The sequence below is a fragment of the Brachycentrus maculatus genome, unplaced genomic scaffold (assembly GCF_059751285.1).
Source record: "Brachycentrus maculatus isolate JH-2025_06_01 unplaced genomic scaffold, ASM5975128v1 h1tg000696l, whole genome shotgun sequence".
Lineage (NCBI taxonomy): Eukaryota > Metazoa > Arthropoda > Insecta > Trichoptera > Brachycentridae > Brachycentrus > Brachycentrus maculatus.
The window spans coordinates 227,831-251,350 of record NW_028281428.1 but is presented as its reverse complement, the minus strand read 5'-3'; the positions used below and the strand labels follow the sequence as shown (position 1 = coordinate 251,350).

The following is a 23,520-nucleotide window of genomic DNA, read 5'->3' as shown; positions in this document are numbered from 1 at the left end:
AATCGAAAATTGTACTGACATGTGGAAGGTTCTAAGACAACTGCATATACATATATAGGTTTCAAGGATAAATACAATATGGATGCTCAATAATGGATAAAATGGTGATCGTTAAAAAAGTAGGTATTTAAAGTGATCGTTTAAGCCAGAAAAATGCCAGGTCATAGGTCCTGGGATGTTCAAACTTCCATCTTCTTTCATATAAAGAGGAACGATACATGTTTCAGACAAGTTGAGACACCTACATATGTTTAAATATATTCACCTTATCCGCGAATAGAACTGAGTATTATCTAAGTACATACGAGGGATGTACGAAATTTCAAATTACTGTTAAGCATTGTCAAATAAATGTTCGATTTTTTTCTCTCTTTTTTTGCACCGTGTTATTTCAAAATGTTGTTAAAAAAGTGCAAAAAGGGAATTTAGTGTATATGGATGTAAAGACAATTAGGAGTATGTCAGGAGAGAAGAGTTTGGCGTTTCGTCCTCACTGCCTACCCCTAAAGCTGTAATGGTAGTACCGGTCATTTGAATTCTATAACCATATGATTTCTTCCCATTTTGAATAGCCTATTGGTGCATTGATCCATTATTCGTCATTAAATTGAAAATGCAATTTTAAAACGGAATTACGTGAATTTTTATTGGTCGGAATAATGGAGCATGGAATAAAGGTTTCGTAATACCGTCGGATGGTGTAATTCCGTTCACACGGCAATGGGTCAGAGTACTTTACATTTAATGGGGGTATCGTGCGCGGTTCGAAGCTTACACCGAAAACAACAATGCTGTGAATTACTTCAGTACCTACGTCCAGCTTTCAATGCATTATTATGATGCATTACTAGCACCACGATCGGTGTGATAAAAAAAAAACAAGTATGACCGAAGAATGCAAGTCCAAGACGATTTAATTAAAAACTTGTGCATAATTTTTTTGATTAAAAGGATTTAATCAATAATTAAGGCTTTGTCGAGGCTTAATATAAAACTAAGTTACAGGTAATATGAACATGTCGCTGGTTAAATGCCAAAGGGCCACAACGCAAAAAAAATCAACTCTTTATTCCAAAAATGGTAACTAAATCGTCAACATTTTCATATTCGAAAAAAACACCGATGTCCATTTCATTTAGAATCATAAGTATCTTTTTCGGATGCGATCTCTCAGAAGAATGTGCGACAAAACGATGTATGATAGATGTACGAACAGTGAAATAAGGAAGGAATGCAAAGCTGAGATAAGCATTATCAATAAAATTAAGAAAGGTGTGTTGAGATGGTTTGGACATGTAGAACGAATGAGTGAGGAAAGAACGGTAAAACTAATTTATGATGCGAAGGTAATTGGAAAAGAAGCAGAGGAAGACCGAGAAAAACATGGCACGATCAGGTATGCCAAATACTTGAAAGTGGTCAGGTTAGGACTCGTAACAATCGGCGGGTATGTATGAGGAGATGCATGAACGTAGAAGAGGCGAAGAATGTTTGCAAGGACAGAGTGGTGTGGCGCTCTATTCTCTCTGCCTACACCTGCGGGGAAACGGCGTGATGGTAAGTTAGTTAGTTAGTTAAAATGTTGACGATTAAGATACTATTTTTGGAATAAAAAGTTTTTTTTTTGCGTTAAGGCCCTTAAGCATTTAACCAGCGATGTGTCTCTTAAAATCATTAATGTTAACACATAAGTTATTTAACTTAACATAACGTTCATAATATTTAGATTTGAACTTGGTCGAACGAGTATATTTTCAGGGGAGCTACATAGTGTAGTAAACTCGGTATAGTATCCTTCGACATCCTAATAGTGTGGTTGTTAATCGTGAGTAGAATGGCGAATGTTCATCGTGTATAAAAAAATCACTTTAATCTGCCCATGACAGGTCGTGTGCCCAAATTTCCATATTCATCTTCATATATGTTGAGATTTGAATAAAAAACTGTATTTCCTGCTTATTTTTTTTTATCTTTAAAGATGTCCTTGACCCTGAGCTCCTTTACTTACATGATCTGCGTATCATCAAGCATACTCCACTTCTATATCCATTTATCTCAATTTAAAATAATTTTTAAATTAAAAGTCTGCTTCCTATTACTGATTTAAAATCACCTTTTATGACGTCAAGGTTTGCTTGTCCGCTTTGAACTGACGCGGTGCCCTGTGCACCATGCCAGAAAAATGTATGATGTGTCTGACTGAAACGCTGAATGCATTCTGAACCTACCCTTCGTGTTCAGGAATTGGCTGAATAGTATCACGAAAGACAAATATGCGACGTGATAATTACCAGTTGCCGGCTCTATAGCTACCCCTGGCCCTCCCCCCACACCCCCTGACATCGTGCTTCTACAGCAGTAATTTGTTCAATCCTTCCCCCGTTTCTTTTCTGTGTAACTGCCCCCGTAATAATACAAGTAACCCCCACTAACTGGTGTCAGGTATAACGTGCAATTAAAGACTTGGCACGATAAGACAACTGTAATTATAAGATTGACTTTTTTCAACGTCTGTCTTTGTAATTTGAACAGCATTCTAGTTAGAAAATAATATGGTATTCGTTTCCCGATAAAATACACAAACTGTGGAAATTAAAGAGCCTTCAAGCTGGCAATAAAAAAATTGAGTCCGGTCTACGTTTCATTCTAAAAATCGAAAATTCTTCCGAAAATCGTAGCAGGACCGTTCTAGATGAAAATATTCTATGATGATAACCACCATCTTGTTGAATATTCATAACTTATTGAATAAGCGCCCTTTAGGTAGTATTTTACGAAAATGACGCTACATAAATTATTCGAATTTATATTTGTTTAATTATTATTTAGAAGAAGAAGAAGTGAAGAAATATCAAGAATACATGACATGATCACTATAACATTATTTGTATCAAATTACTATAACTTTGCTCTCTCTTCCTCTCGAACCCTCATTCACACCCAATGGTGCATAAGGAACTACGTAGTATATAAGCAGTGGTATCTTGATCGTAAAACACATGAAGTGAATCAGCCTTTCGGGTACCTGCAAAAAAAATCGTTCATGGGTAAGTAATTTCATGCTCTCTATATTGCGCGCTATGGATTTTGCTACCCAACATTTTACTCATTTGAAATTGTAAATTCAAAAAACTAAAATCACTCATTCTGGCAATTAGAAAATAATTTTTATTAAATTGAAGATGTGATCGTTTAAAAAAAATGTGCTGAAATTGAATTGAAGCGAATTGTTTTTAAGGACAAATTTTGAAATGGAAAAAATATTATCTATTATAATCTGTGATATCGGGGTAATATGAATAGTTATTGAGAAGTTATTTGATTAAAATATCAATCATAAAATTGATAAATTATTCAAAATAATTACCAGTAAAAAAGCAAAAAAAATGGTACAATTAATCAATGCCTCCTTATTTCATGCAAACCATAAACTTTACAAAACTACTAGAGATAATTGCGTCGATTTATCTGATGTCATTACTGCTAAAAGTCGATTAAACGAAGTGTAGTGTTGATTAAACCATCAGGCATGCCTTCTAATCGACCAAACAAAATCGGTTCTGTACGAGGCGTGTGCATGTAAGACCGATGGCAAAAAAGAAAAAGGCCCGTCAAAAGAGTGTAAAATGGAATCGAACACGCGACGCCGCCATTACAGGCTGGCATTGCACGCGACACTAGCGACAGTGCCAGCTGATGGCGGTGCAGCGCCCCGAGAGACCGTTTTTCTTCCCATTTTCTTCCAGATACCCTTCCTCTACAAATCCATTTATCCCCATGTTCATCAGATATAGGAAAATCGATAGGCACACATATAGGCCCGATTTATATACCACACGCGTGATGCGTTATAGCGGAGTCTTGTATTGCGAAAATCTTGTATTTTCTGAAGGAATTTATTTCCTTTCTCAGTTCGTTGATAACACCTGAGAAACAAATAATATATCTAAAATTTATATATTTTTATAATATGCATAGCATTTACTTTGTGGTTAGTCATATTTACTTTTTTTTAAACAAAAATGTTAATATGTAATCAATCAGAGTAACTGAGATTTTAATCTACGGGTTTAAAACACATCTGTCTCTTCATTACGATAATCATTACAACAGCACGCAAACAAAACTTTACACGTCACTACCATAACACTGTTTAGATGTTATTTGGAAGGATTTTAATGATAAACTTCTTGAAATCCTTCAAAATAACCCTACAAATAAATTCCAAGATAATACAAGATATAAATATGTGAATAGTGCTATGGTAGTGACTTGTAGTGTTGTTTGTATGCTGGTGTAGTGTTTTCCCTGACGAAAAGACAGGAACATCTCGAAACTGGTAGACTAAAATAGCGATGAGTGGTTATTTATTTACCTACATTTAAAACATTTTTGTAAAAAAGATAAAAGTAGTGATGTCCTTCACTTGTAATTCCTTCACTAACATATCTGTATCTTATCTCCCATAAAATATATTGCACGTGAGTCGCAGTACTGATAATTTCGCCTTTATATAATTACCTTTCAAGTCAACATGTCGTCATTGCGTATGGATAGGGGTTAAAAATAGTGACCTTTGTCGGCATCCTCCAAGAACTTATTCTTGATACTCATATTACGAGTAATTACGACAGTATCACGAAAGTTTACAAAAGTTCTTTTTCAAAACTTTCATTTTCAGCTTGGGCTGGTAAATTCGAATCAAACAAGTTGCTTAAACATTCCTTTAATTAACTAAAGAAAATAAAATACTAAAACAAACTTCATATACTTTTACAAAATGTAGATATATCCTTCATCATCTTATTATGCAGTCCCACGCTAGAGGTTGGCAATTACCATGGCAATTTTTACTTTGTCTGCAGCCGCTCTAAACAGCGACAGTGCTACTAAGAAACAACTCTAACGTTTTAAGCCAGTATATAAGCCTTATTCTTATACTGCGTTTATCTTCAACTTTGCCTTGAAGTATGAAACGTATTACTTCAAATTACTTTCCACCCATAAAATGGCAATGTGTGGTACTTAAGCTTTCATTTTTACAGAGTCTATAACTTTTATGTATATACTATATATCTTCAATCTACGATATTTTGAGCATTACTGCACAAGACCACATTTTCAATACTTTTTTAATCTTCTTTGCGGTAGCTTGGGTGATAGTCCAGCTTTCAATGCTATACAGAAATTTACAAGGGTGCATTTTAATTACTCCTATTACTACAACTATCACGCCGTTTATCTGCAGAGGTAGGTAGTGAGGATGGAACGCTACACTTTTCTGTCCTGACACATACTCCTAGCTTTCTTCGCATCCATACATCTAGTAATACATGCCCTCCGATTACGTAGAGATCTTTTAAATTAAATATAAATAAACGGAAATAATTGTAGAAAAGTATTCTTGTAATAAGAATATAGTATATAGTTGTAACAAAAATGAAAAATTCCATAAAGTAATTTTACTTTTACATCCCCCCAGTATCGTTGTTATTTATGTTACCCATTTATTGATACCATCCAAAAATGATTTAAGACTTAACGATGCAAGTGAAGTAAGTATCCAATGTGGGTTATGTCTCCAGCCCTAAGGGATCACTTCAATGAGTCCATAAATTTGATTTTAAGTGCGGTAAAACCTGGTGCATCCCCCCAAGAATTTATCGATTCGTGCCTACCTTCATTGTTGTTTCCTGTTGCGTGTTCTTTTTAAACGTTGTCTTTCTGGAATGTCGGAGGCTCCCCTCTTCCTCCCTTCGGTAATTATTCTGCAAGAACGCCAGAAGACCGCGTTCTTGTATTTAAATCCGATGATTTATTAACACGTCCCGAGTGTTGCGTGATGCACCCGCGACAGTATTACTTATCGTGAAACAAAGGAAACTATCGTTTTCAGTCAACGTAATTCAATTACCTTCCCTCTTAATCGTCTACACAAATAATATTACGAAAACAAATGGAATGACTCTACAAAACGAAAACCACGACTTATCTAGATTGTGAAGTTGAAAGTAATAAACAAGTAGAATTTTATACAAATTTGGGATACACTCATGTGCTACGTCATTTATTAATGTTAAAGTAGTGTCCCAATAATAATATAATAATGAAAGGCGATTTGTACAACTCCGAATTCATGAAAAACCTCCTTAAGAACGATTTTAATCAAAAGCAATTTTGATATTTAAAACTATAATTATTTTAAACATTATTACATAATTAATTCAATCTTAGTCATAAAAACGTTCGGTAGAAAAGAGACTTACTTATACTTCTTGCTCAACAGTCCTTTGCTTCACAGGTAGCAGTCCCGAAAGATTTAATGTAAACGCATCAGTGAAAAATCACAAATATTTATTTGGACCCCCTAGGAATCGAATCTAGGTTCTCCAGTATTGAAAACAAATGCGCTAACGACTATTCTAGAAAATTTGTGTAGTATTTTTTTGTGTCGGGTTTTGGTACCGTGGTTTTGTGATTATGTTTCTCTGAATTTCTGGGTGGTGAACCCACTCTACCACAATTTGATACATATTTTAAACAATGAGTCGCTTAAGCTTACTAAAATAGTATGAAATCGAAATACATACTAGGTTAAATAGTAAAAGCACAAACGGTACTCTTAAAAAACACTAAATTATTGATAATAAAAAAGTATTACAAAAAAAAATACAATTGTTTGGCCCAAATACTATATCAAATGTAATGCATATGAAAATTGCATAATGAACATTTTAATAAGTTTTTATCGTAATTATCTTTTGAGATATGACAACTCCTTAATCACAAATCAGATTCTTGAAACTCTTCCCTTTCAAGCAAATTGATCATGAAGTTTTAATATGAGACCACTTTAGTTTGACAATGGCTCGATGCCTTTACGTTCATTTTGCGCCTATCTCAATTCGGCATCGGCAAAGTTTGTATTTCTTAAGCATGCAGTGACGTTTAAGAATAGGATGCCATTAAAATAAAGTTTTAGAGGAAATTACTGTGCAGCAAAATCGTCTAAACAACTTTAAAACTACATTAGAGCACGTCTCGTAAATCCTGTTTTAGCACGCCCTCTTAATACTGGATGGCAAGGAGGGTTGGCAGAGTCGCAGTGGGAAGGATTCGGAGGAATGCACCGGGATGGGAGTACGTACCGTCAAGTGGTCGGAATGTGGCACTTTCGAGTAACAACGCGTGAAGTCTGATTGAGATGTTCTCAACAGTTAACAGAACACGCTCGTTCGATACCTCGTTAGTTAGGTCGATAAGTGATTCACAAAACTAATATTACAACATTTTGAGTGTGTCCAAATACTTGTTCACAAATCGGAATTACTCCAATTAAAGGAGTTATTTTTCATATTATTTTTTGACGTCTCATCAAAGATGAAGAAGAATATGGAAGTCTGGGTATTTACGGGGCTTACGACCGTCATAGGATAGTTTAAGTAATCACTTTACACACATGTCACATTCACCAATTCTACCCATGATGGACAACCACACTACTCAAATTCTTGGAAATTCTATATATGTAATCCACTTTCGAAACATTGTACTTAAATCACTAGAATTTCACTAGACACATCTATTGGTGAGGTGAAATAAATAACCAGACTTCCATATTCTTTTTCATCTTTGTTGAGATGTCAAAAAATAATATGGATAATGGTGTTCATTTACTATCGTAATACTTCGATGGTATACAGGAGCCATGTACCGGATTCACTGCAATCTTCTCAGATTATCTTATGTACCAACACAATATGATAAGAAAATGAAGAAAATATTGTAATACAAGCACAAAAAGGAGCCTCATATTGTGGTGTGTAATGCATTCTAAAGCTCTATAAAGCCGTGCGTACATTATACTGCATCTCTTACAAAATATCCCATAACTTTACTCTCCACTTAAACCGTCGTCTTGGGGTTGTTGGTGACATTGTATCGTTCTTCCCAAGCCTCCCTATACTTCTCCTTACTTCTCCATACTTTTCTTCCCGCTATATTTCATCCCCCTTCCCCTGACGTCTTAAGACACCATGCTCAGTATCTTCAGCCTTAACCGGCCCTTATTTTATGAATTTAGGGATGAAATTCTTGTATTGGAAGTCCTGCACAATTCTTTATATTTTATTTAAAAAAAACCTTTATTTACTAATTTACGTATTCGACTAGTCAGATAAGCTTTTGAATAATTTATTTTGAATTTATTTCTAGCCTGTAATAAAATGTAAATACCGGTGATGGAGACATCCTCGGTATTTCTAATAAATATTCAATGAGCTTCGAACCGTTTCAATTTCAATAAAATCAATATCTCTCTAAAAAAAGAAGGCCAATTATGAAATTCTTTCTCAAATTTGTTTCAAGAATATTCGCGTTTTTATATTTTATCGAAAGGTGGTTCTTTGTCTCAAGTAACAAAAAATTAAGAAAGGAAATGTCTTTCTTTACAAACATTTTTAAATTAATAACTAACTATCATGCTACTTCCCCGCAGGGGTAGGCAAAAAGAATAGAACCCCATACCTCTCTGTCTTTGCAAGCATTCTTCGCCTCTTCCACATTCATACATCTCCTTATAATTTAAGTATTTGACATACCTGATCGTGCCAAGTTTTACTCGGTCTTTCTCAGCTTCTTTTCCCAACTACATTCACATGATAATTTTTTTTCCGTTTTTTCTCACTCATTCCTTCCACGTGTGCATACTATCTCAACGCTTCGCTATCGATAACGCTTATCTTAGCCTTGTATTCTTTCCTTATTTCATCATTAAAACATCTATCATACATCGTTTTTTGACACACATTTGTTTGAGCGATCGCATTTCGACTGCATTCCGTCTACTTTGCTCCTTCTTTTGCCAACTTCATCGCTTCTTTTTTATTATTTTTTAAATTCCTCAATGCTGAGTACAAAATGTGAACAGCATACTAAAATAAAGTGTATTGTCTAAAAATCCCCAAATAAAATCAAAATATCCCGGCGAAAACTTCCGCCCTGGGGAATATTTGGGAAGATCGCTTGCAAATCCTCGGGCCCTCCGCCGAATGGGATTCACCCGAGTAATGTGTCCACTAAAAGTCAAGTTTCTTGTTATTTCCCCCCCCCCCTCTCACCCCTCCCGCGACCGCTCCTTAACCTTCCCTCTTTCATAAAAACCCGACCAGATGTGTCTCACCCCTCGCGAAGGCAGATACGCACCGAGTGCGCTAGTAAAAAAAGTCAAATTTAAGTATGTATTAAAATACAAGATAAGCGTAATTTCACCGATTAAAAAAGCATTAAAACTTTTTTGAATGTACCTCGATTTCAAGAAATCCTAAGAACGTTAATTCAAAAAAAATAATTGAAAAAAAAAACATTATATTTTACAATTTTTGACATCTTAACATATGTAATTGAAAAAAATATGGATGTTCGGGACTTCCATATTCTTCTTCATCTATATGGGGATGTCAAAAATGTCAAGAAAACAATCTCCTAAGAGGAGATAATCCAGATCTGTGAAAAGTATATGAACACACTCAAAATGTTGTAAACATTATATTATTTATAGATTTGGCATTAATATTGTGGAATAATATATTGATTATTTAAAATTAAACACATGTACTAGATCACTATTTCCGTTTTATTTCACACGATTAGTTTCGAAAATCGCAGTTTTTGTCGATGAAAACATCTATAACCTGTCGATGTCACATCTGTCAATGAAAACATCTATAGTTTTTAAAACAAGTTGTTTGAAATAAAACGCAATTAGTGGTCTAATATGAGTGCAATTTTAAACAATAAACAAACATTAATTTGCTTTTTCTTCTTTGAGATTTCTCCGCACTTAAATGGTGCATAAAGCACCGCATCGATTGACATGTTAACTCGATGATAAATAGAGGGTAAGGTTATCAGTCTTGCTAACCAATCTGAAAGAGGAGTAGAATATATTTTAAGGAATTCATATAACGAATGTCAAGGTAGAAAAAAGAAAATGGCAGCAATGGATAGGGCGCTCGAGATAGTATAGCCGTACTCTTATTAGTTTGTATCGCATAAACACTGCTAAGATAACCCGTGAGGTTAAATGAGCTTCTATGTAATATAAAGTAAGTAATGTCAAATGGACAGCTCCATTATCATTATGCGCCATCATATTTTTAACAAATGACGGCGCAATTCGTAATGAGACTTTTTTCTTTGCTAAATAAATATTTGAATAGTTCCAAAACCTGTAAAGATAACATTCAATACAAAATCATAGAAAAAAGTATACCTCACAAGATCGTTTGCGATGAAGGGAAGTGGTCAGTATACTTTTAATCATATACTTCTCGCAATATAATTGGAGATCAAGAGCATAAAAATACATATGTCATATTTGCGAGTATTCAGGAACAATTAGTTTACTGAACACTCGCAAATCGTCCTGATTGGAAGTGTTCTGTAAACTAATTATTATGTGTCAATGATTTTAGAGAAAAAAATAGAAGTATAATACATAATTCATACAAGATATCCGAAAATACAGTTTACTTTAACTGTTTTATTTAAAGTGGATAACCATCGCCTTATATTTAAAAAAAAGTATACTAAAAAAATATTTATGATACAAAACAGTAAAAACTTAAAACATAACATATGGTATATATTAATGTTGCCAGTGTCTTTTCATTCCCGTGATTTCATGCCCGACCCTGTTTTTAAACCACCCCAAATATTTCGGAACAACCCGCTACGTTTTATATTCATACCGCAATAAGAACTGATCTCATATAAAAAGAAAACTTTCAGAGCCTTATTCTCTCATAGAAATGGAGAGGGGAAGTTTTCAGTCGAGTGGTGACTTTCGTACAAGAGTTAGCGGAATGTTTTTCATCCAAAGTGGGGGTTTTCTTAATTAAATCATAAAGGGAATTTATTTACCTTATTTAAAAAAGGGGATGACGGTCGGTTCATTTCTTTTCTGTCAACAAATTTTACCCAAAAAAATATTAGCTAGGACTCGAAATTTATTTTCTGCCTAAAATCAAAATAAAATTTCCCTACTTTTTCAGAAATAATTGGATTCCCCAAATTGTTGACATTTTAAACCTTAAGCGTTGCCTTAATCTGATCGTGAATTCTGAATTTTATCTGATCCACATTCACTATCAAATTTCTCCTTTAATCTTTATTCATTGTGGTTTAGCACGAATGAATATAAATCTCCAAATAAATATTTTTTTCTATATCCCCCAAAATACATCCATAACGCTTTTTAAAATGTCATATATTTTATCGTCGTCATTTCAAATAGTATTAACTGTAGACATTTAAACGAACACACGTGTAAAGATCAGCGGAAAAAAGCGTCTGGGCAAAATAAAAGTGCGCAATTTGAGTGTGTGTGAGTTTCGAAGTGTTAAAATTTTAAGTACCTTCTATAAATTTTCTACCCTCTTCACCTATCCTGCTGCACACTCTCACCCACACCCCACATGGCTCCATGTAAAAGGATAAGTTGAGTGTCTAAAGTACGTTCTAAGGCTGTAGATTTTTATATTCTACGAAAGTGTGTAAACCACATATTATATATAAAACCATGTATGTGAATGAATAGTATTAAGGATACGCACGTTCTGAACTTACAACCTTTGAAAATATGCACTCACTACACTAATTAATAATCTGTTAGGATGGATTCAATTAAATTTACTAGTTTGATTAAATTTTAAATAGGTAGGTACTTCTGTTTTTTTAAACACTGATTTATTTTGTTTATAAAAAGTATTGATAACTTTGTAGTATGGTAATACATATAACACTCTTCTCAATATTCATCTTGTTAAGTAGAAAATGTAATACCACTTAAAAAACACTTAATCGTGACTACTGGTTTGCGAAAATCATTCCTTCATGAGGTCATTAAAGAAAAATTATTACTATTTGTAAAAGATGAATGATAAGGAGAGTGTAAGTGTGTGATATTCCAATCGTAAGACGAAACAGGTCTTTTAAAATTACGTTATTACAGTAGAAATCTAATTCATGTATCAATTTACACTACAATAAATATTTTAATTTTTTTTATCTTCATTTTGTTACAGGGAGTACCGAATCACCACCCCACATGGTCGAGGAGCCTAAAGACACCATGGTCATCAGGCACCAGCCCGCCACCCTCGAGTGTCGGGCCGATGGCGACCCCGTTCCGGCAATAAGCTGGTACAAGGACGGCGCGCCCTTAGCCAACGGGGGTACAGGGGGCTCGCGGCGGGTGCTCCTCCCCGCCGGGGGGCTCTTCTTCCTGAGGGCCACTCACGCGAGGAGGGACACGGACCAGGGAGTCTACTGGTGCGAGGCATCCAACCACCTGGGAACCGCGCGAAGCAGAAACGCAACTCTTACTGTAGCTGGTATGTAAAATATCCTTTTGAAATATTTACTTGTTCTTATTCTAACCCTTATCCGCACATAATGGTGCAAAGGGCACTGCATCATTTAAATGCAGTGTTATCTTGATTGTTAACACATGAAGGAAAGGTGATCAGCCCTCCGCTTCCGGCACCTGTCCATTGTAATATTAAATAAATATAAGAGTGAAAACATCACTTATATTTATTTGACCCCCCTGGGAATCGAGCCTGGGTCCTCCAGCACGGTAGCTAAACACGCTTACCATTACACTACGGAGGTGGATACATTTACAATAACATTTAAATATCTAATGTTTGATTCACAGACAACATAGAATTGATAATTTGTAGCATTTCTGAATTGTGTATCGTCTTATCTAGTTCTTCGAGAAGACTTCCGGTTAGAACCAGCCGATACACGTGGAGCAGCTGGTGATAGCGCTTTAATGGAGTGCCAACCTCCACGAGGAACGCCAGATCCGACCGTCATTTGGAAGAAAAATGGCGAAGAGATTGATCTAGAAAACAATGAAAGGTATACAACAAGATGAAATGACAGAATTTTTCTTCAATTAAAAAAAAAAAAAATTATATCTTATTATTTTATATTTCTAGGATTAATATTGTAGACGGTGGTAATTTAGTCATTCAAGATTTAAGAACGTCTGATGATGGACGATATCAATGTATTGCAAAAAATGTTGTAGGAGTCAGAGAATCAGCGATCGCAAAGTTGAGAGTATATAGTAAGTACTGAAACTAATACGTTTAGCATTTTAAACTATGAAACGAATGGATAAAATATGTCAATATATAATTTGCTTTTTAGTCAAACCATATCTTATTTCTGGGCCGAAGGATCTGACCGTTTTTTCTGGGAAAACGGTAATATTTGAGTGCCGCGTGGGAGGTGATCCGTTTCCAGATGTTCTATGGAGAAGAACAGCAGACGGTGGCAATATGCCTCTCGGCAGAGTTCATGTACTAGAAGATAGAAGTTTACAGTTAGAATCAGTAACCGTTGAAGACGAAGGGGATTATATTTGTGAAGCTGATAATACCGTCGGAACTATATCTGCGTGGGGATCACTCACCGTTCAAGGTAAGAGATATATCATATGAGGTTTTTTAATAAAGCTGCATTTTAAATTAATTCTCATTTTAATCACATTTAAATTTATAGAATTGCCTTCGGTAAAAATCCATCCAGAGCAACAAATAATAGAAGAAGGAGAAGATGCAGTTTTTGAGTGTAATGTGAAGGGTACACCAAATCCAAGCATATTTTGGTCTTTAGAAGGAAATTCATCTCTAATATTACCAGGAACATCATTAAAACGGTTTTCTGCTTCCAATATTATTAATGGAACCGTAAAATTGGTTCTAAAAAATGTCTCCAAAGCTGACTCGTATCTTTCCATAACCTGTTCGGCCGTTAATTTAGCAGGATCAGCGCTAGAAAGTGCGAGATTGTTTGTAACGACAGAGGATGAAAGACCTCCTCCTGTGATTATTATGGGTCCTTCTAACCAAACGCTTCCCCATAAATCGACGGCACTTTTACCGTGCAGCGGTGGAGGAAATCCAGAACCGGTGATTACTTGGCACTACAAAGGAATGCCAATTGTAGCAGATGATAGAGTCAACGTATCTGATACCGGAATAGTTATAAAAGATCTGAATAATGACGATAGTGGTGTGTATACCTGTATTGCGTCATCTAAAACGGGGAAGTCTACTTGGACAGCTTCGCTACTGGTCGATGCGCCAACAAATCCTAGCGTCAATTTTTTCCGAGGTCCCGAATTATCCTCCCTTCCGGGGCCTCCGACTAAACCGACCGTAGTGAGTAAATCGAGTAAGAGTGTTACGATATCATGGTCGCAGAATAATAAGATTGGATCATCATCTTTACTGGGATACCAAGTAGAAATGTTCGGAAGGGACAATACAGACAAGGGAAGATTTGAAGCTAAATGGATCGTAGTAGCGCGTCGCCTCCGAGAAACTTCATACACGCAACGATTCATAGATAGCGATATTAATTGCATATTTTACATTCGTGCTGAAAACTCTCACGGATTCTCTCCTCCTAGTGAGTTTTCTGACACAATTATTTTCCATAAAGACGATGACTTCGGAAACACTAATGCTGAAACTGCCAAATTAGCAAAGTTTCGTAATAATTTAAAATCAAACGATAATGTTAAACTTTTAGAAGCCATCGCAACGGAATCTACGTCTGTAAAACTTGTTTGGAAGGTAAGAATGGTCTATTTTTATTTTACTTATATGTGATTTTAAATTTATTTAATCTATTTAATTCGAAATTGCTATTTCAAACATCCCTCATAACTAACTTACTTTATTGCAGATTGTAAACGGGCCCAAACTGGATGGACTTAACATATATTTTAGGTCTCTTGATGGCTTTAATGTTTCATCGACAGAATATAAAATGGTGACCTTGTTTAACTCGGGGACTACAAGTTATGAAGTAAATGGCTTATTAAAATTTACGAAGTACGAGTTTTTCGTAACTCCGTTTTATAAAGGAAATGAGGGAAAACCATCCAATACTCGCGTTGTTAGAACTTTGGAAGCAGGTAATCTAAAATTACCAACACATTTATCATAACACTTTCAATTAAGTTATTTCAATTGATTTGCTTTTATAATATACATATGTTTGTCATTTTTTTAGTTCCTGATGCCGCACCTACTGATTTGGAAGCGTCCCTTATCAACAGTTCATCCGTTATATTGAAATGGAAACCACCTCCTATAGGAACTCACAATGGAGTGATCCAGTGCTACCAGATTATAGTTAAGGAAGCGGGAAACGATTCGGGTATTGTTCAGAATGTATCCGTAGTTGGAAACAACGCTAGAGTTAATGGGCTGAATCCCGGATCAGCGTACTGGTTGCAACTCGCGGCTGCGACTGTTAGAGGAATCGGACCATACACTCATCACGCAACGTTACAACTGCCTTACGTGCCAACTCATGGCTTTGATCCGTCAACCAGGCTTCTTGATCCGAACAGGTAAATTTTGATACTTCAAATGAAAATATTTGTAATTTCCAAAATTATTTATTTCCGCATTTATTAGTTACAACAACGACAAAACATATTTAATTTTTTTATTTATAGGAATTTGAGACAAGATGTACAAACAATAGTTTCTGATGATTTCTTGACGGAAACTTGGTTTTGGGCTGCACTTGGATCCATATTCATCACAATGATCCTTCTCTTCATGGCAATGCTGTTAGTTCGAAGAAGACACTTGATGATGAAAGAAAATCCTTTGCCCAATTTATACGGTAAATACTTATATATAGATGTTTAAAAACGTATTTCAAATAACGTATAAGTAATAGACGAATATTAAAAACAACATTTTTATTCTAGATCCAAAGTCAGGGAGCAAAAACCTCGTGAACCATATGAGTATTAAGTCAGCGATGGGTCTTCCGCACCCGATGGCGACAGGATATAAGCAAAATGGAAATGTCAAAACAGATTCTCTCCTGTGGGTGAAGAGCAGGCCTGAATCATGGAGGGATAAGGAGTCCAATTCCTGGACAAGAGGGAACAAGGAACCGGAGTATGGCCAAATACCTCTACCCGAGTACGACAAGATTAATGGAAATATGCCAGACTACGCCGAAGTTGATGCATCCATGATATCATTCAGGAAAGATGGATGCGTAACTCCAAACTCACCAGCAGCATACGCTTCAGTCACTTTAGTTCCTAGTCCGGGAAATAACAGCAATTCCATGGTCAGTATTTTGTTTCGTAGATATGAAGTTTATTGATAATAAGATATTGAAAGAATATTGTATATTGATTTGATCATTTTCTTATAGGAATGGACAAATCGCTACGCTAAAAGTAACGTTTCCAACAATTCGAATGACGACCCAGATGAAGAAATTTATCCAGCGAGTAACGGAGGGTACTTCAATAGAAACCTTTTCTCAGAATCGTATTTCTCGCAGCAGAACTCCAAGATTCCAAACGGTCCGCGAATAAGCGACAAGTCCAATCTTTCCTTGCAAACTGACAATTACTCCTGCGGAGTCAAGCCGTGTAATTCTGCTAAAGATCAGACGTACACTCTATCTCAAAACCGCTTTGGAACAGAAAGAAGAAGCCACCGACAGCAAAAGTTATCCAAGTATGATAATAAGCCAAATGACGGAGACGATTCACTGAGAAATGAAACATATCACAGTAATTTTAGAATGCAGGAGAACCCCACCTTTGGTCTTCCTACCGGACGCTGCAACACCTACCTCGATGATGACGGAGAACAATTTTGTTTGGGAAACGTTCCTCCAATGTCGGTGATGAATCATCAATATTCTCGCCCCACTAATTTAAGAACATCCCCTAATGACTCGAGTGGAGCGCGAGCTTTTGCATCGTTCAAAGCGAAAAATAGGGAAACTGAATATCACACGTCAACGCGAAGCGAACCGGGAAATAATTTGTGAATAAAAAATATTAATTATGGTAAAAATTGAAAAGGAACTCAATTGTGAAAAACAAACGATATTTTCAGCTAAAATAATCAAACGTTTGCGTTGAAAAGTGTTCTAAACAAGTCATCGAGATTTACATGAAGTGTTTGTTTTACTTTTTTTAAACACAATTTACCTTTGTACATAAATATATGTGAGTTATCCAAGCAAGTCAATATTTTTTAAGTAGGTTAAAAAATGTACAAATGTATTATATAATAACACTAAACAAATATTACTTAACTTTTTTACTTAAATGATTCTAATTGCGAATTGTATTAGATTTTTGTGTTAAGATTTTACTGTAACGATTTTTTCAACGAAAAAAGAATTTATATTTCCATCCGATAGTTTAAAATGATTACGAAAAAAATAATAATCGCCAAAAAATTAGTTGAGCTTAATTGTTTGTAAAATATTGTGTATATAATAATATATTGTTCTAATATTTATACCAGATTTAATTTTTAGGGTACGTGATAACCATATCAAAGACTCATGAGTGGGCGTTGAAATGTTTTACACATGTAACATATGTAAATAAATAAAAATAGATATGATTAATTTTTAATATCGAAAAAAAAGATGCAAAAATAGCCAAGATATTTGATTAAAATCAAAGAGCCCAAAAAAGTAAATGGTAAAATAGGTGAAAATTTTAACTGGTTACTATTATTAATTTTCTATACCGTAAAGTTAATATAATTTTTTTTAAGGTAACTAATGTGTAATTTCACAAATTTCTAATTTTCAACGAAATTCATCACTGAAATTTATTTATCTCTGAATATCAAGAAAAAAAATGTTAATTTAAAAAAAAAGATTTGATGTTTGTATTTTCGTGGAGTTAGATTTAAATACATAAATTTGATTTTTTAATGATGATCAGAAAATAATTTTAAATATAACAAAATTATTTATAATATCAGATAACAAAAAAAATGCCATTTATGACAACGCTTAACATTTCATATCCATATTTTTCGAGCTAAAAGCCTAAAATAATATGTAACATAATATAATACAGTAATATACTATTTGATACCTTATATTCTCTTGTACATAATCAGTTACTAAAAGTGTGATCGTTATTGATTTATTATATTCCCGAGCATATCCCTGACTAGGCTAAGTTTAGAAGTTAAGAAATAGTATTTAAACTGTATCATCCTTCCTGTGGTTAAGATTTGTATTATTAATAAAATGTACGATTTATAAATTGATGTTTTCTTTTATTTGAAACAAGAAACCTTGCTTACTTTTCAGCCAACCCTCTCATTAACTAACTCAATTTAGATTTTATAAAAAGAATAACTCTGTTACAAAAGGTATTAACACAGAACGTATAGATTTTCTAGCCTTCAAAATGTGACAACAATTCTCAATTTTATGTGAAGATTGTTCAACACAATATTTTGACAATATTTTTTTAAATACCATTATTTATTTAAATGTATTGGAACATGAGTTTTGGTATACTCAACATTATTGTTAGATGACTATCGAGATATGAGAACATCGATCCAGCCTACAAAATCTTTATTTACTAATTTTTATGTCTAAGGGAGAACTGTAAGAACGAATATTCGTTCATTGAAGTACGTATATTTTTAACTAACGAATATTTCGATTCATTGAAGTGCAAACATTTTTAAGTGCATTAAGTACTTAAAAATGGGGTGAGTTTCAGATTTTTCCGTCAAAAATTTTTACATTTTCAATTAAGGACTACTGCAATAAATTACTAATTTAGAGGAATATACGGAAAAAAATATTTTCAAACATATGTATGTGTATAAAACATATTACATGCCATATTTATAGAACTCATAACATTTATTAAAACTCAACGAAAGATTTGGAAATGCAACGTGATTAGTTATAAATAAAATAAAAAGGTTAATTTTCAATTAGTGTGGATGCCTGTGATGTATTTTATATATTTTTTTATATTATATAATTAATTATTATGAAATAAAAAGAGTTTCATCAAAAAACCTTAACAAATTGTAAGCAGTAAGTTTTCTTTAGAAGCTTTTAAAAATAAGAACCAGTCAGTTGATAAATGAGGAAGTAGTAACCTTTGAAGGGAAATCTATTATATAAAAAGAAGCTCTCTAAAGAAAGTTTAATACAAATTATAAGAACTATGTTTGTACCAATATTGTTGTACAGGTAATATAAATTAATGCAACATGACATTTACAACATTCCCGGGATGCAGTTTCCAAAGATTGGATCCTTTGAAAGAAAGAAGATTGGAATCCTGAAAAAGAAAATTGAATTTACAAGACGCTTCCCAAGGATTAGGGGTTCGTGAAGCCTTCTGGCAATTTGGTTACAGCAGTTGCGTGAAATAGAAATTACATGCACTGGTGCATTTCTTCCCTCGCGTTGCACTTATGAATATGTACAATACATAATCTTTACATAATAATTTTGTAACATCCGAAAACTTTTTGTTTTTCTTTCTAGAGTATCTTTTTTGGATATTATTTTCATTAGACTTGATAAACGAAACGTTTATATGTGTATGTATTCACTGTAATACAATCCGAATATTTTCGTCGTATTATTCTATTTCTAGTTCAGATTTTGTTACATAAGTTAAAAACGTAATACTAGAAATATTTTTAATAAATCGATATGGTAAGACAGAGTAATCTTTACTTTGTATTTAACTTTATTTTTGTGAATGCCAATTAAAATATATGTAGTACATATAAAGTGGTATTAACGAATAAAAGTTATATGGATTGATATGACAGCAAAGTATTTGGCATCACAACTAATGTTATTAGAGAAATTCTATTATATTATAATTGCATAATTCTATTATATTATTATAAGTGCATTTTTAGTGAAATTAATATGTATGAGATTTATTTATTCATTGAGAAAATTACGATATTTTATAGTCAGTCAGGAAGGACTATACGTCACCAATATATACATAAGTTCTTTAAATAAAATTAAAACTCACGAATGTTTGTTAAGTATGTAAAGAAAATACTTAACTGAAAAAATCTTGAAAAATATAAAATTAATATAGCTTACGTACTCGTATTTGTTTTTCTCTAAATAAATAAAACTTACAAACATCCCTAAGAATAAAGTATCATTAGGTATACCAAAAAAAATTGAGCCATAAATACATTGCAGTGCAACAAAACGATAATTTGTATTTCCTAATAACCCTCACGCAATACAAAGATTAACAAAACCGATTGGCTCAACTTGAGATTGTTCTGAAAATATATTTTTATTTTTTCATTGTACACGGTATCCACAAAATGTTGAGGTATTTTAAAAATATTTAATAGAGATACGAATAAAAAATAGAAAGTAACAGTAGGTACGTAAATGTTGTATAAAACACACCTTCACACACACCTACCATCTCTTCACTTTTCTCTCTTCATGTACAACAATATTCATAACAAAAATGTGAAATTATGAAATTGGCTTTTTTCACCATCAATATAACTCTTTTTTTTATCTACAAGCTGTATAATCCCCAAACAAATAAAGAAAAACGGGGGTATCCACGTATATACAGTACATAATAACAAAAGTGGAGATAAAATAAAAAAAATATATTTTCTATGAAGCATAGGCTTTTGATCTGTAGTACACTTGACAAACGATACGCGTTACAATTCTAGGTCCCTTCGTAGAAGCAATCACATTGTGACTCACGTTTATTTGAGTCGCGAGTCTTGATTTACACGGAATCGCTATTAGATGTTCAGACGAGATGGGTGATTGTCGTGCGACTGTCGCACGACAGTCGCTTGACATGCGTACGTGTACAGTAGGTTATATGTACTAATCTCTCTTCATTATAAAATAGACATAAAGTCATTAAAAGAGTGAAAATTATTAATGCACCTTGATGTTTAGGAGAAGCGAAAATCAATAATTGAATTTGGAAAAAAATACTACGAAAAATAACTGATTTTAAAAGCGTTACATTATTTTCCCGGATTTTTTTTATTTGATAAGGACAAAAACAAAGTGAAGTTATCGCGTATATTTTTTAAAATGAAATACATTACTTGGCTAAGTACAGCTATTTTTAAAAAATGTTTCTAAAATAAATATTAAAAAATATATATAAATTACCATCATGTTTATTTGTTAGGTTTTTAGGTTCAGATTATTGTTTTTTTTTTTTTAAATATTATTTTTACTGTTGAAACCGTGGTATTCATAAAAGCCAAAATAGAAAGTCGACGAGGTGTGGGCAGAAGACAGATCTCCTGGCTGCGGAATACACGAGATTGGACGGGGATCTGGACCGTCGAGGCGTTGTTTAGAGCTGCCCAAGGGAAGGATAATTACTCTCAAGTGATAGTCGACGTCAGGGGGACCTTACATGATACACACATAAGAAATTACCATGGTAAGGGTATTTTAATCTTTGTGTCTTAGAGACACATAGATGAAAAAAATATGGAATTTACAGGACTTTTAAGTTCCGTAAATATCCAGTCTTTCATATTATTTTGCATCTATGTTGAGATGTCAAAAATGTACAAACATACTTATTTATTGATACGCAATGATTATCTCATTTATGTATGTCCCATTTATTTCAAACCCTTCTTAGCAAAACAGAATTTGTTTGGCTTACGATACTAAACGACGGAAGGGTAATTATATATAGATTTGAAAAATAAACCATGTAGAATTATCATGGATTTTTAGTTAAGTATCATAAATGTTTTTTGCGACATGGACTTGTAAATTTTGTGGCACTCGGTACATATGCCAACGGCTTGTTGTGTATTTTGTACGTGCTCGTAGTATATTGTTCGTCCATTTGTGAAGGACAGAAGTGCAGATGAATGTCTGGAATGTGACGGTGATTGATGCATCTAGCGTCCAGCGGAAACAGGACATTGTATTAAAATAATACAATGTACGAAGCGACAGGCGGTAGAGCAGATATTATTATCGAGTTCGTGTTACATGGAAAATGTACACGAAAATATTGCTTTATGGAGATGCACAATGCAACACCGAATTATTATTTTTAAATTTACTTGTATCAGCATCCTATTTTTTAACAATTGACAATATTTAATAAAAGCATTTAAAACATTTCTTCTCATGTCACTAAATAATGTAATGAATACACCAAAAAAATGTTCTCATTTTATACACAAATATTTCAATTTCATGCTTTTTTTCTTGGCCTAAGCGGCCCGTTATTGAAAAAAGAACCAACTAAAAACTAACTAACCATCACGCCGCTTCCCCGCAGGGGTAGGCATAGAGAATAGAACGCCACACCACTCTGTCTTTGCAAACATTCTTCGCCTCTTCCACGTTCATGCATCTCCTCATACATACCCGCCGATTGTTACGACTCCTAACCTGACCACTTTCAAGTATTTGGCATACCTGATCGTGCCATGTTTTTCTCGGTCTTCCTCTGCTTCTTTTCCCAAAATCATTCGCCTCATTAATATTATTAAAAATAGGAGTCAAGTTATGTTAGTGGGCTCAAACCTCGAACCAAGAAAATTGTTACCCTAAATCACCATTGGAACATCTATCATACATCGTTTTGCTGGACATTGTCATTGCATTTTGACTGCATTCAGTCCACTTTCATTATTCTTTTACCAACTCCACGCTTTGCTTTCGTACATTAGCTCTGTTGTGTACCGTTATATCTTTATAACATATTTAATGCATTGCCTTCATATAAACCCTGAAGAGCGAAGTGGAATATGCACTTTCCATCCTATGGTATGTCTTTAGTCGTCAGATGGGGTAAGCTGCGTGATACTCCTTGCATAATGCAATACTACAACTCCTGAAAACTACCCGTAGCTTTGTGACATTTCAGGAAACGATACACTCCTGTTTGCCGTGGGAATTCAAAGGAAGTCTCCGCGAAAGGCTTTATGCCGCCTCGGTGTGGTATCCGTATCCGCCTTAATGATTTCAGTCAACAAAAGGGTTTTTCAGGAGAGACCAAACTTAAAATGCAATTTGATATTCTATGCGTTTCTGTCCCGTTATTTTATATCAATCTGGAATAAATTACAACTTTGTTTAAATAAAAAATTGTAGAACTTTTAAATATTTTGTTTATCCAACTCATTTGATTTTTATTAGTAGGTAAATTTTTTAAAGATTTTTATTAGTAAGTAAAAAGGTAAATTTTTCCATAATTTTTTTGGTGATGTAACATTATTATTATTAAGTACACAAACGTAAACATTTATCCTAATACAGAAAATTTTAGATTATTATGGATTATACTACATTTGATGAAAACCTTGTTCTAATAAGCTAAGGAAAGAATGATATGATTAAGGGTGATAAATTAAGGGTTTATGTTAGGATATTCTTGAATATCAGATAATGCGTATTTTTCTCATAAAGAGCTAATCTATTCCATAGTTTGCCCCTTGAAAAAAAAATAACTGAAAAACGACATGTCCCGAAATGGAATATGTTCCTTTTATTAAAAATTTAAGTTTTATTTGGTAAATACCACTATTTAGTATTACTTAAGCCAATAAAGATACGTGTTTCGATATATTCCGCATCATTTTCAAACTCATTTTAATG

General features: G+C 33.8%; 1 protein-coding gene across 1 annotated transcript in view; it reads left to right on the top strand.

Annotated features, from left to right (window-relative positions):
* Positions 1–18,152, top strand: part of LOC148300529 (roundabout homolog 2-like) — a 42,363-nt gene extending 24,211 nt beyond the window's left edge. The window contains exons 3-12 of the mRNA XM_088274631.1: positions 12,087–12,395; positions 12,777–12,930; positions 13,011–13,141; positions 13,225–13,497; positions 13,579–14,657; positions 14,770–15,001; positions 15,100–15,442; positions 15,551–15,723; positions 15,812–16,185; positions 16,273–18,152. Of these exons, the coding sequence (XP_088130757.1) occupies positions 12,087–12,395; positions 12,777–12,930; positions 13,011–13,141; positions 13,225–13,497; positions 13,579–14,657; positions 14,770–15,001; positions 15,100–15,442; positions 15,551–15,723; positions 15,812–16,185; positions 16,273–16,902 (3,698 nt within the window). The 3' untranslated portion in view covers positions 16,903–18,152. The remainder of the gene's footprint in view (positions 1–12,086; positions 12,396–12,776; positions 12,931–13,010; positions 13,142–13,224; positions 13,498–13,578; positions 14,658–14,769; positions 15,002–15,099; positions 15,443–15,550; positions 15,724–15,811; positions 16,186–16,272) is intronic.
* The last annotated feature ends 5,368 nt before the right edge of the window (positions 18,153–23,520 follow it).